This window comes from Oncorhynchus masou, unplaced genomic scaffold (genome assembly GCF_036934945.1).
Source record: "Oncorhynchus masou masou isolate Uvic2021 unplaced genomic scaffold, UVic_Omas_1.1 unplaced_scaffold_12___fragment_6___debris, whole genome shotgun sequence".
Lineage (NCBI taxonomy): Eukaryota > Metazoa > Chordata > Actinopteri > Salmoniformes > Salmonidae > Oncorhynchus > Oncorhynchus masou.
In genome coordinates, this window is record NW_027016554.1 from 30,863 (window position 1) to 46,434 (window position 15,572).

A 15,572-nucleotide genomic window follows, 5' to 3' on the forward strand; every position below is an offset into this window, starting at 1 on the left:
TTTTTCTCCAGTATCTGGTTTTGAAATGTGAAATGTTTGAATGCTGAATGGCTTTCCAAGACATTAATTTGACCACTCAACTCAACACAATGACAGGAAAGATCATATATAATATTACAGTCATTGATTTGCATTGGAGGTCATGCATAAAACTCCCAAAAATTTAAATATATTTGTTGTCTTCAAATCATTAATTTGAACTTGAGTTTCTAGCTAAATTCAATAGATCTTACTATCTTTAAGCTTCTATTTTTCTTCCTCAAACTAATTTTCTTGTAGCTAGGGCCATTTTTTGGGGGGGGCACTTTACATTTAATAGTATTTCCAGCAATGTCTACTAGCCTTGGTGCAGGTATAAAACCCTAAGAAATGTTGTTTTAATTGACACAAGTTGTTTCCAATCAATCACTACAACTGTGTATTTGGCGGGGATGATCACCTAAACCAGGGGAGGCGTTGCTCTGCAAATCTAAATTGCACAACACCAGTTCTATGTGTAGCCATGGAGGGCATAGGCCCGCCCACTTGGGAAATCCATAGATTAGGGCCTAATGAATTAATTTCAATTAATTTCAAATCCTTCTATGAACTTTAACTGAGTAAAATCTTTGAAATTGTTGCATTTATATTTTTGTCATGTATACATACTAGACATAGAAATCTATATTCCCCCTTCGATTTCATCATGAAAACTAAAATTATATGTTTGGTCTTAATTTAAGGTTGGGGTTCAAATCAGGTTTTAAGAAGATAAATTGTCGATGTGGGCAGGGTTTATGACTTTGCGGCTTGCCCAGATTGTTAACGAACATGTGAGCTGGGCGAGCTAAAATGAGGGGTTTCGATTTATCTGGCACGCATGCACGGTTCAAAGCCCACGGTTTAATCACCTCATAACAAAAGTGACTTAATTAAGCACGTGGAGTAATGTGTAGGATTATGTATATTCACATGCAAAAGTGATGTGAAGATATATTGTTATGGAAATGACATCTTGACTGTTTCTGGTTGATGCACCATGCTGCCTTGTAACAACATGACCGAGCTGCGCAGATTACTGTTCGGTTTACGAAGGGTGCTCCTCCCTCAGCGCTTTTGCCCGTTCATGTCACGGGCCAATGCCGGTGCCCCGCGATTCTGCATAATCGTATCCACCCATTGAATCCTCATTCTTCATTTGAACGTTGGGGGTAAAATAAAAACACTCAACATCGCTTCCGTAAACGTACGTCGTTCCGAGTTAGTTTGGTTGGCTGCAAAAAATATGATTTTAGCCAATCACATTGTTCCAGGTCACTCACAGCAAATGTACAGGAAAGAAAGATGGCAGCCAAAAATGGGAAGAATGGTCTACTTGAGAAAGTAAGAATTATATTACACTAATTCATGCTACATTGTATAAGACACGGGGATCGGAAATTAAACCTGTCATGCTTGGGTATTTTTCAATAGTTGACCGCATAGCCAATATTGTATTACGCCACGACAGGCATGTCTACTAGTAACAGACAGACCGTTCATTTTGAGCTAATATTAACAGTAGTTAGCAAGTTAGTTTTACTTTCTTGAAGGCATTGGCTATACAAATAACGTGGGCTGTTTGTATGTTCTAATTTCAAGAGGAACGCAGATCTGCTTTGAAGTGAGGGAAGCTTATTGACCAGTTCGCTAACTTGGATGAACTATGGCTAGCCTAGCATGCTACTAGCTAATATTATTCCTCGTTGATGGCTTTCCAGATGTTAACACTACGCGCTGTATAGCTAGCTAGGAAACTATAGGTAGCATATGCTGACAACTTCACTAGATGTATAGTTATAGTGACTAGCTACAGTAACTAGATAACCAGTAATTCTATACTGCAGCAACAATTTAACCGTACTATCTTGGATTGCATTCATTGTAACAGTGCAATTGTTTAACAATTGGACCCTGGTATTTTTTTTTTTTGCCTGGAAACCAGACGTTCAATTGCATTCAATTCTACGTCGGGCAGAAATGAATGTTTGAATCGGGAACGCTTCCTCATGACCTCTACGAGTCAGAATGTTGAATTACAATTCTAATTGTATGTACTTTACCAGTTGGTCCTTTTGGCGGTAGGAATGTGAGACCATATGTATGTATGTATGTGTGGAAAATAGTGCTGAGCAATATTTAAAAATATATATTTTTAGGTCGGTTCGGTTATCCCCCCTCCCCTCTATGTTAAAGTCAAAAAAAGCATCTGAGAATATTAAGGGAAATTCCAAAGCCAAACATGATTTTTATTTATAATATATAACACACACACACAGTGGGGAGAACAAGTATTTGAAACACTGCTGATTTTGCAGGTTTTCCCACTTATAAAGCATGTAGAGGTCTGTAACTTTTATCATATGTACACTTCAACTCTGCGAGACGGAATCTAAAACAAAAATCCAGAAAATCACATTGTATGATTTTTAAGTAATTAATTTGCACTTTATTGCATGACATAAGTATTTGATCACCTACCAACCAGTAAGAATTCCAGCTCTCACAGACCTGTTAGTTTTTCTTTAAGAAGACCCCCTGTTCTCCACTCATTACCTGTATTAACTGCACCTGTTTGAACTCGTTACCTGTATAAAAGAAACCTGTCCACACACTCAATCAAACAGACTCCAACCTCTCCACAATGGCCACCACCAGAGAGGGTGTAAGGACATCAGGGCTACAGGACAATACACAAGCAGCTTGGTGAGAAGGCAACAACTGTTGGCGCAATTATTAGAGAATGGAATCACCCTCTGTCTGGGGCTCCATGCAAGATCTCACCTCGTGGAGCATCAATGATCATGAGGAAGGTGAGGGATCAGCCCAGAACTACACGGCAGGACCTGGTCAATGACCTGAAGAGAGCTGGGACCACCGTCTCAAAGAAAACCATTAGTAACACACTACACCATCATGGATTAAAATCCTGCAGCTCACACAAGGTCCCCCTTCTCAAGCCGGTGCATGTCCAGGCCCGTCTGAAGTTTGCCAATGACCATCTGGATGATCCAGAGGAGGAATGGGAGAAGGTCATGTGGTCTGAGACAAAAATAGAGCTTTTTGGTCTAAACTCCACTCGCTGTGTTTGGAGGAAGAAGGATGAGTACAACCCCAAGAACACCATCCCAACTGTGAAGCACGGAGGTAGAAACATCATTCTTTGGGGATGCTTTTCTTCAAAGGGGACAGGACGACTGCACCGTATTGAGGGGAGGATGGATGGGGCCATGTATCGCGAGATCTTGACCAACAACCTCCTTCCCTCAGTAAGAGCATTGAAGATGGGTCGTGGCTGGTTCTTCCAGCATGACAACGACCTGAAACACTCAGCCAGGGCAACTAAGGAGTGGTTCCGTAAGAAGCATCTCAAGGTCCTGGAGTGGCCGAGCCAGTCTCCAAACCTGAACCCAATAAATCTTTGGAGGGAGCTGAAAGTCCGTATTGCCCAACGACAGCCCCGAAACCTGAAGGATCTGGAGGTCTGTATGGAGAAGTGGGACAAAATCCCTGCTGCAGTGTGTGCAAACCTGGTCAAGAACTACAGGAAACACATGATCTCTGTAATTGCAAACAAAGGTTTCTGTACCAAATATTAAGTTCTGCTTTTCTGATGTATCAAATACTTATGTCATGCAATAAAATGCAAATTAATTACTTAAAAATAATACAATGTGATTTTCTGGATTTTTGTTTTAGATTCCTCTTCTCACAGTTGAAGTGTACCTATGATAAAAAATTACAGACCTCTACATGCTTTGTAAGTAGGAAACACTGCCGATTTCGCAGGTTATCAAATACTTGTTCTCTCCACTGTATATATTTAAACATACGTGGATACCCCTTAAAATTAGTGGATTTGGCTATTTCAGCCACACCCGCTAATGACAAGAGTATAAAATTGAGTGCACAGCCATGCAATCTCCATAGACAAACATTGGCAGTAGAATGGCCTTACTGAAGAGCTCAGTGACTTTAAATGTGGCACCGTCATAGGATGGCAGGTACCCTAGTGGTTGAAGCGTTGGACTCGTAACTGAAAGGTTGCAAGATCTAATCCCGAGCTGACAAGGTAGAAAAATCTGTCGTTCTGAACAAGGCAGAGAACCCACTGTTCCTAGGCAGTCATTGAAAATAAGAATTTGTTCTTAACTGACTTGCCTAGTTCAATAAAGGTTAAAAAAAGTTTACATTTCTGCCATGCTAGAGCTGCCCGGTCAACATTTTAGTGCTGTTATTGTGAAGTGGAAACGTCTATAAGCAACAACTGCTCCGCCGCGAAGTGGTAAGCCACACAAGCTAACAGAACAGTACCGCTGAAGTGTGGCGCGTAAAAATAGTCTGTCTTCGGTTGGAACAAACTACTGAGTTCCAAACTGCCTCTGGAAGCAACACAATCACTGTTAGTTGGAGCTTGATGAAATGGGGTTCTATTCCCGAACATCCGCGCACAAGCCTAAGATCAACATGCGCAATGCCAAGCGTCAGCAGGAGTGGTGTAAAGCTCTAGAGCAGTGGATACGTGTTCTCTGGAGTGATAAATCCCGCTTCACCATCTGGAAGTACGATGGACGAAAACACCATCTGTGTTTGGCGGATGCCAGGAAAACTCTGCCTGCCCAATGCACAGTGCCAACTGTAAAGTTTGGTGGAGGAAGAATAATGCTCAGGGCTGTCTTTCATGGTTTGGGCTAGGCCCCTTAGTTCCAGTGAAAGGGATCTTAACGCTACAACGTACAATGATATTCTAGACGATTCTTTGTGGCAACAGTTTCTTGTTTCAGCACAACATTGCCCCCATGCATAAATCGAGGTCCATACAGAAATGGTTTGTTGAGATCAGTGTGGAAGACCTCGACTGGTCTGCACAGAGCCCTGACCTCAACTCCATTGAATACCTTTGGGACGAATTGGTGGCTGACTGCGAGCCAGGTCTAATCGCCCAACATCAGTGCCCAACCTCACTAATGATCTTGTGGCTGATTGGAAGCAAGTCCCCATAGCAATATTCCAACAGCTAGTGGAAAGCCTTCCCAGAAGAATGGCGGCTGTTACAGCAGCAAATTGAGGACCAACTCCATATTAATGCCCATGATTTTGGGATGAGATGTTTGAAGAGCAGGTGTCCACATACATTTGGTGATGTAGTGAACAAAACATTGAAAATATTTAATTATCTTTTTCTGGTCCACATAGGTTAGACATCAATTGGAAAATAGAATATGACTGTGAAATAATAAAATATTTTGTGTATATTATTTAGACTTTCTTACATTCCTGTATTATTTTTCGTTCTTTAGTCAACTCTTTGCTGTCTGGCATTTGGCTGCTACAGCCTGAGCAATGTTCTCTGTGCTCCCCATACTGTAATGTACGGATCAACAACTAGATTCAGCCGCAGGCCTTTCTTTTTTTGAGCGGATGGTCGGGTGGCCGGAACATAATTACAAATTTGTAGACTGCAAATTGACCGCAAGAAGCTCAAACAGATGTTTGACTAAAACCATTTTAAACCTTGCTTACAGCTTTACTGTATACGATCACATTTGTCTCTGTGTGTGAATACTTAGGAATAGATTTCTTGAATTAAAATTACTTGGAGCTGATTTTCTGGTGTTATTAGTCTCGTGTACAACAGAGTGGGGAAAAAAAGTGTACGTACTCTACCGTTAAGTTTGGGGTCACTTAGAAATGTCATTGTTTTTGCAAGAAAAGCAAAAAATAATTGTCCATTTTAAAATAACACCAAATTGATCAAAAATAGTGTAGACATTGTTAATGTTATAAATGACTTGTAGCTGGAAACGGCAGATTTTTTTATGGATATCTACATAGATGTACAGAGGCTCATTATCAGCAACCATGACTCCTGTGTTTCAATGTCATATTGTTAGCAAATTTATAGTTTTAAAAGGTGTATTGATCATTAGAAAACCCTTTTGCAATTATGTTAGCACAGCTGAAAACTGTTGTGCTAATTAAAGAAGCAATAAAACTGTCCTTCTTTAGACTAGTTGAGTATTTGGAGCATCGGCATTTGTGGGTTCGATTACAGGCTCAAAATGGCCAGAAACAAATACCTTCTTCTGAAACTCATCAGTCTATTCTTGTTCTGAGAAATTATAAGGCTATTCCATGCAAAAAATTGCCAAGAAACTGAAGATCTCGTACAACGCTGTCTACTCCTCACTTCACAGAGCAAACTGTCTCTATCCAGAATAGAAAGTGGGAGGCCCTGGTGCACAACTGAGCAAGAGGACAAGTACATTAGTGTCTCGTTTTGAGAAGACGCCTCACAAGTCCTCAACTGGCAGCTTCATTAAATAGTACCACAAAACACCAGTCTCAACGTCAACCATGAAGAGACGACTCTGGGATGCTGGCCTTCTAGGCAGAGTTTCATAAAAGAAAAGAAGCCATATCTCAGACCGGCCAATAAAAAGAAAAGATTAAGATGCGCAAAATAACACAACTGGACAGAGGAACTTTGCCTGAAGGCCAGCATCCCGGAGTCGCCTCTTCACTACTAAAAGACACCAATAATGCAAGACTTGCTTGGGCCAAGAAACACGAGCACTGGACATTAGACCTTTTGGAAATCTGTCCTTTGGTCTGAGGAGTCCATTTTTATTTTTGTTCCAACCACAGAGTAGGTAAACGAATGCGCTCCGCATGTGTGGTTCCCACCTTGAAGCATGGAGGTGTGGGGGTTCTTTGCTGGTGACACTGTCACTGATTTATTTAGAATTCAAGGCACACTTAACCAGCATGGCTACCACATCATTCTGCAGCGATACGCCATCCCATCTGGTTTCCCTCTGTTTATGAGTTGGACCACAGATTGAAGGAAAAACAGCCAACAAGTGCTCAGCATATAACTCTTTCAAAACTGTTGGAAAAGCATTCCAGGTGAGAGAATGGCAAGTGTGCAAAGCTGCCATCAAGGCAAAGGGTGGCTACTTTGACGAATATGAAATATATTTTGAACGAGTCACATGACAACCGGGGAGGGAAAATGGCTAATTGGGCCAAATTTGGACATTTTCACTTTTGTTGCAAGTGGTTTAGACATTAATGGCTGTGCTTTGAGTTATTTTGAGGGGACTGCAAATTTACACTGTTATACAAGCTGTACACTCACTACTTTACATTGTAGTAGTTACATTTACAAAGTAAAAACAATTCAGTGTTCTCACATGAAAAGATATACTCAAATATTTACAAAAATGTGAGGGGTGTACTCACTTTTGTGATATACTGTGTGTGTGTGTGTGTGTGTGTGTGTATATATATGTATATGTATATGTATATGTATGTATATGTATATATATGTATATATATGTATATGTATATATATGTATATGTATATATATATATATATATATATATATATATGTGTGTGTGTGTGTGTGTGTGTGTGTGTGTGTGTGTGTATGTATATATGTGTATATGTATATCTCGTCCCGTGCCGTGCCGAAAGGCCCCAGAGTCTGCAACACCACCAAGCAAGCGGCACCATGATGACCAAGGAGCTCTCCAAACAAGTCAGGGACAAAGTTGTGGAGAAGTACAGATCAGTGTTGGGTTATAAAAAAAATATTAAACATTTAAATCCATTATTTTAAAAAATGGAACGAATATGGCACCACAACAAACCTGCCAAGAGACTGACGCCCACCAAAACTCATGGACCAGGCAAGGAGGGCATTAATCAGAGGCAACAAAGATGACCCTGAAAGAGCTGCAAAAGCTCCACAGCGGAGATTGGAGTATATGTCCATAGGACCACTTTAACGGGATTTCAGCCGTAATAAGTTAGTGGGAAAAAAATAAGAAAAGACGTTTGGTGTTTGCCAAAAGGCATTTGGGAGACTCCCCAAACATATGGAAGAAGGTACTCTGGTCAGATAAGACTAAAATTGAGCTTTTTGGCCATCAAGGAAAACTGTCTGGCGCAAACTCAACACCTCTCGTCACCCCGAGAATACCATCCCCAGAGTGAAGCGTTTTTGGCAACATCATGCTGTGGGGATGTTTTTCATCAGCAGGGACTGGGAAACTGGTCAGAATTGAAGGCATGATGCATGGCGCTAAATACAGGGAAATTCTCGAGGGGAAACCTGTTCCGGAGATTTGAGACTGGGATGGAGGTTCACATTCCAACAGGACAATGACCCTAAGCATACTGCTAAAGCAACACTCGAGTGGTTTAAGGGGAAACATTTAAATGTCCTGCAATGGCCTAGTCAAAGCCCAGATCACAATCCAATTCAGAATCTGTGGTATAACTTAACCTGTCTAGGACTGGCCAACAGCCAATGAGGGCGACAAATACAAATCAACAGAAATCTCACAAGGCACCATTTTTAAAAGATACAATTCTCGTTAATCCAGCCACAGTGTCTGATTTCAAAAATACTTTACAGCGAAAGCACCACAAACGATTGTGTTACAGTGCCTTGCGAAAGTATTCGGCCCCCTTGAACTTTGCGACCTTTTGCCACATTTCAGGCTTCAAACATAAAGATATAAAACTGTATTTTTTTGTGAAGAATCAACAACAAGTGGGACACAATCATGAAGTGGTACGACATTTATTGGATATTTCAAACTTTTTTAACAAATCAAAAACTGAAAAATTGGGCGTGCAAAATTATTCAGCCCCTTTACTTTCAGTGCAGCAAACTCTCTCCAGAAGTTCAGTGAGGATCTCTGAATGATCCAATGTTGACCTAAATGACTAATGATGATAAATACAATCCACCTGTGTGTAATCAAGTCTCCGTATAAATGAACGTGCACTGTGATAGTCTCAGAGGTCCGTTAAAAGCGCAGAGAGCATCATGAAGAACAAGGAACACACCAGGCAGGTCCGAGATACTGTTGTGAAGAATTTTAAAGCCGGATTTGGATACAAAAAGATTTCCCAAGCTTTAAACATCCCAAGGAGCACTGTGCAAGCGATAATATTGAAATGGAAGGAGTATCAGACCACTGCAAATCTACCAAGACCTGGCCGTCCCTCTAAACTTTCAGCTCATACAAGGAGAAGACTGATCAGAGATGCAGCCAAGAGGCCCATGATCACTCTGGATGAACTGCAGAGATCTACAGCTGAGGTGGGAGACTATGTCCGTAGGACAACAATCAGTCATATATTGCACAAATCTGGCCTTTATGGAAGAGTGGCAAGAAAGCCATTTCTTAAAGATATCCATAAAAAGTGTCATTTAAAGTTTGCCACAAGCCACCTGGGAGACACACCAAACATGTGGAAGAAGGTGCTCTGGTCAGATGAAACCAAAATTGAACTTTCTGGCAACAATGCAAAACGTTATGTTTGGCGTAAAAGCAACACAGCTCATCACCCTGACCACACCATCCCCACTATCAAACATGGTGGTGGCAGCATCATGGTTTGGGCCTGCTTTTCTTCAGCAGGGACAGGGAAGATGGTTAAAATTGATGGGAAGATGGATGGAGCCAAATACAGGACCATTCTGGAAGAACCTGATGGAGCCTGCAGAAGACCTGAGACTGGGACGGAGATTTGTCTTCCAACAAGACAATGATCCAAAACATAAAGCGAAATCTACAATGGAATGGTTCAAAAATAAACATATCCAGGTGTTAGAATGGCCAAGTCAAAGTCCAGACCTGAATCCAATCGAGAATCTGTGGAAAGAACTGAAAACTGCTGTTCACATGCTCTCCATCCAACCTCACTGAGCTCGAGCTGTTTTGCAAGGAGGAATGGGAAAAAATGTCAGTCTCTCGATGTGCAAAACTGATAGAGACATAACCCAAGCGACTTACAGCTGTAATCGCAGCAAAAGGTGGCGCTACAAAGTAATAACTTAAGGGGGCTGAATAATTTTGCACGCCCAATTTTTCAGTTTTTGATTTGTTAAAAAAGTTTGAAATATCCAATAAATGTCATTCAACTTCATGATTGTGTACCACTTGTTGTTTGATTCTTCACAAAAAAATACAGTTTTATATCTTTATGTTTGAAGCCTGAAATGTGGCAAAAGGTCGCAAAGTTCAAGGGGGCCGAATATTTTCGCAGGGCACTGTAGGTCTCCACCAAGCCACAGAAAAACCCAGCCATTTTCCAGCCAAAGAGGAGTCACAAAAAGCTCAAATAGAGAGAAAATTAATCACTAACCTTTGAGCTTCATCAGATGACACTCATAGGACTTCATGTTACACAATACATGTGGAAGCCTTAGGGAGTGCAATCGGACCAAATTTACACTGTCTTGGATAGGCAAAGACTTGAAAGCCTACAAACCTCAGATTTCACACTTCCGGTTTGGATTTTTTTCTCATGTTTTTGCCTGCCATATGAGTTCTGTTATACTCAGACATCATTCAAACAGTTTTAGAAACTTCAGTGTTTTCTATCCAATAATAATATGCATATATTAGCATCTGGGACCTGAGTAGGAAGCAGTTTACTCTGGGAACGCTATTCATCCAAAAGTGAAAATGCTGCCCCCTATCCCAAAGAAGTTAAAATATTGCTGTACACCAGCAGAACCCATCCAACTTGAAGGAGCTGGAGCAGTTTTGCCTTTGAAGAATGGGCAAAAATCCCAGTGGCTAGATGTGCCAAGCTTATAGATACATACCCCAAGAGACTTGCAGCTGTAATTGCTTCAAAAGTTGGCTCTACAAAGTATTGACTTTGGGGGGGTGAATAGATATGTTCTCTTCTGTCGTTTGTTTCACAAATATTTTGCAATCTTCAAAGTGGTAGGCCTTTTGTGTAAATCAAATACTTTTTTATTTTGAAGGCTAACCACAAAGTCTTCTGTTGTGGCTAATCCTTATTGTGGCTAGCTTCACATAGATGGTCCGACCACCGTTAATCAAAGAACTGTCTTATAAATTAGGGTTATTTTAGAGGATGACATGTAGTTGGCTAACTATAGCTACTGAAACAAATTGTCGTTTTGGAGGAAGAACATTGTTTGCATCCATGAGCTAGCTAGCTTTTTTTTATGACCAGCACTGCAGGTGTGTGAGACAACTTTACCAGCATCATAGCATTCGTTTCAATGAATTGTTGTGACGTATGAAATACGAGTGGATAGTGTAATCGATGTGTAATAACTACGTGAGAAATTAATGAACGCGTTAAATTAGAATGTGTCGTGCAGTCATTCAGGTCTTGATTGGTCAACAAGCTTAATTGACACGTCAAATAGTGTTATTTGACACGTTAGAGTATCTTTTTTTGACACCCAAAGACCCAAACGGCGTTCCATAGAAATCCTGGTTGAGAATGAAACGACTGATCAAACTAACAACAAAACAGCACAGCAAGTAAGTAAAAGAAATCGGTTTTGATTGTTTTACTGGTAATAAGGACATGTAAATTCCAACGAAGTAACCTTTTATTTAGCTAGGTAAGTCAGTTAACAAATTCTTATTTATAATGACGGCCTACCCTGGCCAAACCCGGACGAAAACCCTGTGCACCGTCCTATAGGACTCCCAATCACGACCGGATGTGATACAGCCTGGTTTCGAACCAGGGACAGTAGTGATGCCTTTTGCACTGAGATGCAGTGCCTTAGACGTGTGTGTGTGTAAACTATTTACCTGTACTAGAATGCATAAAATGCCACTAAAATTAAGTATCGTGTTTGTTTGTTTTTTGCATGAAAAATATTAGGTATCGGCTAAAAATCTGTGAATCATTAGTTTGAAGTGACTCAAAATCTATTGATTTGAATGTCCGATTCAAATCTTTTAGTTTTCATGCAGTCTGAACAGTCACAAGGCACATGGAATCTGACCTGATTCCTGGCCATGTGACTTGTCTTTATTTGCCCTCAAGTGGTATTTAGACTGTTAATTCAGCATACCTTGTTGCTTGCTAGCTACTCCTGACTTTTTGTCAAGAACATGTGGTAGCTAACAAGCTAGTTAATTGTTTACTAACAAATATAGTGAATAGAAAGCAAAACAGCTACCTAACTTGTTTTGAAAGTTGGATCATCTTGTGTATATATATATATATCTTTTGGCTTTAAGTGTTATCCTATGATTTTGAACATTCAAAGCAAATGGGAAACATAACTTAACTTCCTGAGTGACAGGAAGCACAAACACCACCACCAATCAGCCTACACCAATGCGAGCACACACACCCCTCATTACTATGACAAATAGCATAGCCTTGTCAGCAAATGACTGCTGTCTGAACGAACACACACACACACATCTGATTTGGTCACTTGTAACTTGATGTTTGGACAGTCAGTCCAAAATAGATTTGAAAAACAAAACTGATTTTGAGCATTAAGGCCTGCAGTGTGAACAAGGCGTAATTGTCATCTAACATGCCCCTGCAATAGGAGTTTGCTAACTATCAAGAACTGTGTTGCTCATACTATTGACCATTGTCATTTGTTTTCAGTGGAGGATTGATGAGAAACCTGTGAAGATTGACAAATGGGATGGTGCAGCTGTCAAGAATTCTCTTGATGATGCAGCGAAGAAGGTTTGCATACAGTACAATGAGGGGAAAAATGTACACAGACAAATTAGCTGATTTCCAGTCTCTTGTATGGTTTTGACATTTTACATCTGTTATGATCATATTTTTCCAACATTCATCAGGTGCTCTTGGAGAAGTATGGTTATGCCGAGAACTTCAATCTCGTAGATGGACGTCTCCTCATTTGCACAATCTCATGCCTCTTCGCCATCGTAGCTTTAATTTGGGACTTCCTTCATCCATTCCCTGAGTCCAAGCCAGTCCTGGCAATCTGTGTTATATCATATCCTTTTAAGGGAAAAAATAATTAAACTACTGCTTTGTCACAGTAGAAGACATGCATAAAGATGGCATAAGTGCCTACATTTTGAGGTAATTTACTACTACGACCACCGCCATGATTCCTCGTTACACCTACCACTGTTTAATACGCCCATCTACATGGTCCAACTAAAGTTAGCAAATATTAATTGTGGGAAGTGTGTGGAGGAATGATGGCAGTGTTGATTGTGCTAAATGATGTCAAACTGTGCCATCGTTGTGCACGTAAACTTTATTTTATGTCATTTAATTTCTACATTCCATTGGTGTAATGCAATCCTAACACAGCACTGCCTAACATGCCTTATTGCTTTTATAAAACAATTCATCCAACTGTGGATATTGCTTTAAAGGCCTCTACAGGCCTTATTTTATGTCCACTTGTGCATTTTGACATTTACAGACTGATGATATGTTTTTGATGAGTTATTATTACCCTATTTTACATTTATCACGGCTTACATGCTGACCACACCGCTCACGTGTGGTCCACACTCCAGTCCAGTTGGTAGTGGTAATGTACCACTACCACTATGCAGTTGGTTGCCAACAAAATAAATTCAGAAGAAGAAGCCTGAAGGAGGAGAGAGAACCAGAAACAAACTTGTACCCTTTAATCTGTGGATTAATTGTCGGAGTAGAGGACATTGTGCATTTCAGGTAAAATAACCCAAATGTGGGTGGACAAAACGAACGTGTGCGATATCACACGTGAACATGTGCGCGGTCTGGTCAGCATGTTAGTAACTTAATTGTCCTTCCGAAAATGTCCGTTATTGGATTCTGGAATTTATATATCCATGTTTTCCCTAACGGATCCTTACGTATTTCATAATGATGGGCTTTCTAACCTTATACACCTCCTACCAAGAGAAGAACATCTTCCTTGTTTCTGTCCAGAAAGATCCCGCAGGCATGGACCTTGACCACACCTGGCAGCTTTCATCTAGTCTGAAAAGGTACTTTTTGGGGGTGGGAGGGTGGTTTACCTTTTTATGCATTATTTTGTTGTTGGTACTATCACATTTTCTGAGAGATGATGCCTGGTAATGTTTTTAATATATCTTGATATTGAAAAGTCCTGCCTAGCAAATTTGTTTGCTTGTTTTAATTTTCAAGTGTTAACAGTGTGTAGTGTTGTGACATCGACTCTCTGCAGGTTTGATGACCAGTACACACTAAGAGTGTCCTTCACAGATGGGAAGTCCAAACACACACGGGAGCAAGAGATCACAAAGTCTGTGGGGGCTTTCTTTGACGGGAACGGAACGCTGGTCATGGACCAGTTTGAAAAGTGTGTGTCAAAACTCCATAATACCTTGGCCACTGAAAAGAAGACAAAATAATAATGATCAGACCTTTACAATGCTGCACCACACCGGAATGAACTGCAGTAGAGCACACTGGTATTGTACAATCCTGGGTGCATTTGGATTAGTTATTGGTTGTTATAGAAGTCTGCACGCCAGCATTTGTTGTCTTGTTAGAATTGTCCAATAAATTTGAGGGTTGTCATTACATTTCCCCCCTATGTTTACCTTGATACAGGTTTCATCTAGACATTGCTTTTGAGGACCCTTAGGACAACTTAACAAAACTTGATTGGTGCAAAAAAATGTCTTCTCCCTTGAATGGCTGTTAAAAATTAAGAGATTGGTCTTCTTTGACTTTTCTTCCCCAGATTTTATGCTTTAGGACAAAGCCTTACGTAAATGCGTGCAGTGACCGACCAGATAATTTGTTGGAAATTATGTTAAATTGTCCTGAAAGGATTATTCAACTACTGTCCTTTTAAAATCTTTGCAATTCTACATGTATGTATTTTTTTAAATGGATTTTGTTACCATAAGGCTTTATAGGGCAAAATAAATGATCTGGAGGGACTGAATCCATACATTTCGTAGTGTCGCCGCCATGCCTCCCTTCAGTACATGGTTTGTTGGACGTATTTCTTTAAATTTGGAATCTGTTTCGGTGGAACTGCCATGTCCTTTTGCGATATTACAAAGACATTACTTCAATTTTTTTTTCCCTCCAGATATTGCACATCACTGCATGTGTGTGATAGCACAGCAGAGTATGTACTGAAATTTTATTTTTATTATGTTGCTGGATGCTCATCTCCTTTTCAAAAATAATAAAAGGCCTAGGGGTGATCAGTGGCGCTGTTTCACCTTTTGCGGCTCCGCTTTAAAGCAGGGATAATTGTTTTGATGTACATGTTTTTGTCAACAGTTTAAAAATGAAATGATATTGATCAGTTATCCTCACTCGAATGCATGACCATTTTAGATATTTAATTTATATTGTGAAGGTTGGATGATATTCCTGGATAGTTCATTTCTCTGTAGTATGACTTTAAAAGTGAGGGGTACAGAGACGTTGCCATTTTTGTCCGTAGGTTTTTGGCTTTAGCAACCTTATTGTATGTACCTGTTCATATAAGTTTCAAATAAAGTTAGAAGGCATTTTTACATTGTCTACTTTTTGATCTGTGTTTCAATGAATAGGAGTGCTGATCTGGGCCTGTATCCACAGTGTCGCAGAGTAGAAATTGCTCGTAATTGCTGAGAGTAGCGCTGTTTTACTCCTCCTCTTATGGGTAAAAGTGAAAGCTATGCATGAAGCCTTAAGTCGAGTCCCACCTAGTCAACAGATATTTAGGAGACCTCATGAGCAGTATAAACCAGTTATGAGTTACCAGCCGGTGTCTTGATAAAGG

At 40.3% G+C, this 15,572-nt stretch overlaps 1 protein-coding gene across 2 annotated transcripts; it reads left to right on the top strand.

The window, feature by feature from the left end:
• Positions 1-1,261: 1,261 nt before the first annotated feature.
• LOC135538812 (signal peptidase complex subunit 2-like) lies at positions 1,262-15,324 on the top strand. Of its 2 annotated transcripts, none has more exons than XM_064964738.1 (5): positions 1,262-1,362; positions 12,449-12,532; positions 12,652-12,811; positions 13,674-13,809; positions 13,986-15,324. In XM_064964738.1, the coding sequence occupies exons 1-5, from the start codon at positions 1,324-1,326 to the stop codon at positions 14,194-14,196; spliced, it is 630 nt and encodes a 209-aa protein (XP_064820810.1). In that variant the 5' UTR covers positions 1,262-1,323; the 3' UTR covers positions 14,197-15,324. The 2 variants fall into 2 exon arrangements, with proteins under 2 accessions (XP_064820810.1, XP_064820811.1); XM_064964739.1 differs by having other exon boundaries at positions 14,010-15,324.
• The last annotated feature ends 248 nt before the right edge of the window (positions 15,325-15,572 follow it).

Coding starts and splice junctions, on each gene's coding strand:
- LOC135538812 (XM_064964738.1), top strand. CDS start 1,324: ATGGCAGCCAAAAATGGGAAGAATGGTCTACTTGAGAAA. Junction 1,363..12,448: donor AGAATGGTCTACTTGAGAAA/GTAAGAATTATA, acceptor ATTTGTTTTCAG/TGGAGGATTGATGAGAAACC. Junction 13,810..13,985: donor CTTTCATCTAGTCTGAAAAG/GTACTTTTTGGG, acceptor AACAGTGTGTAG/TGTTGTGACATCGACTCTCT.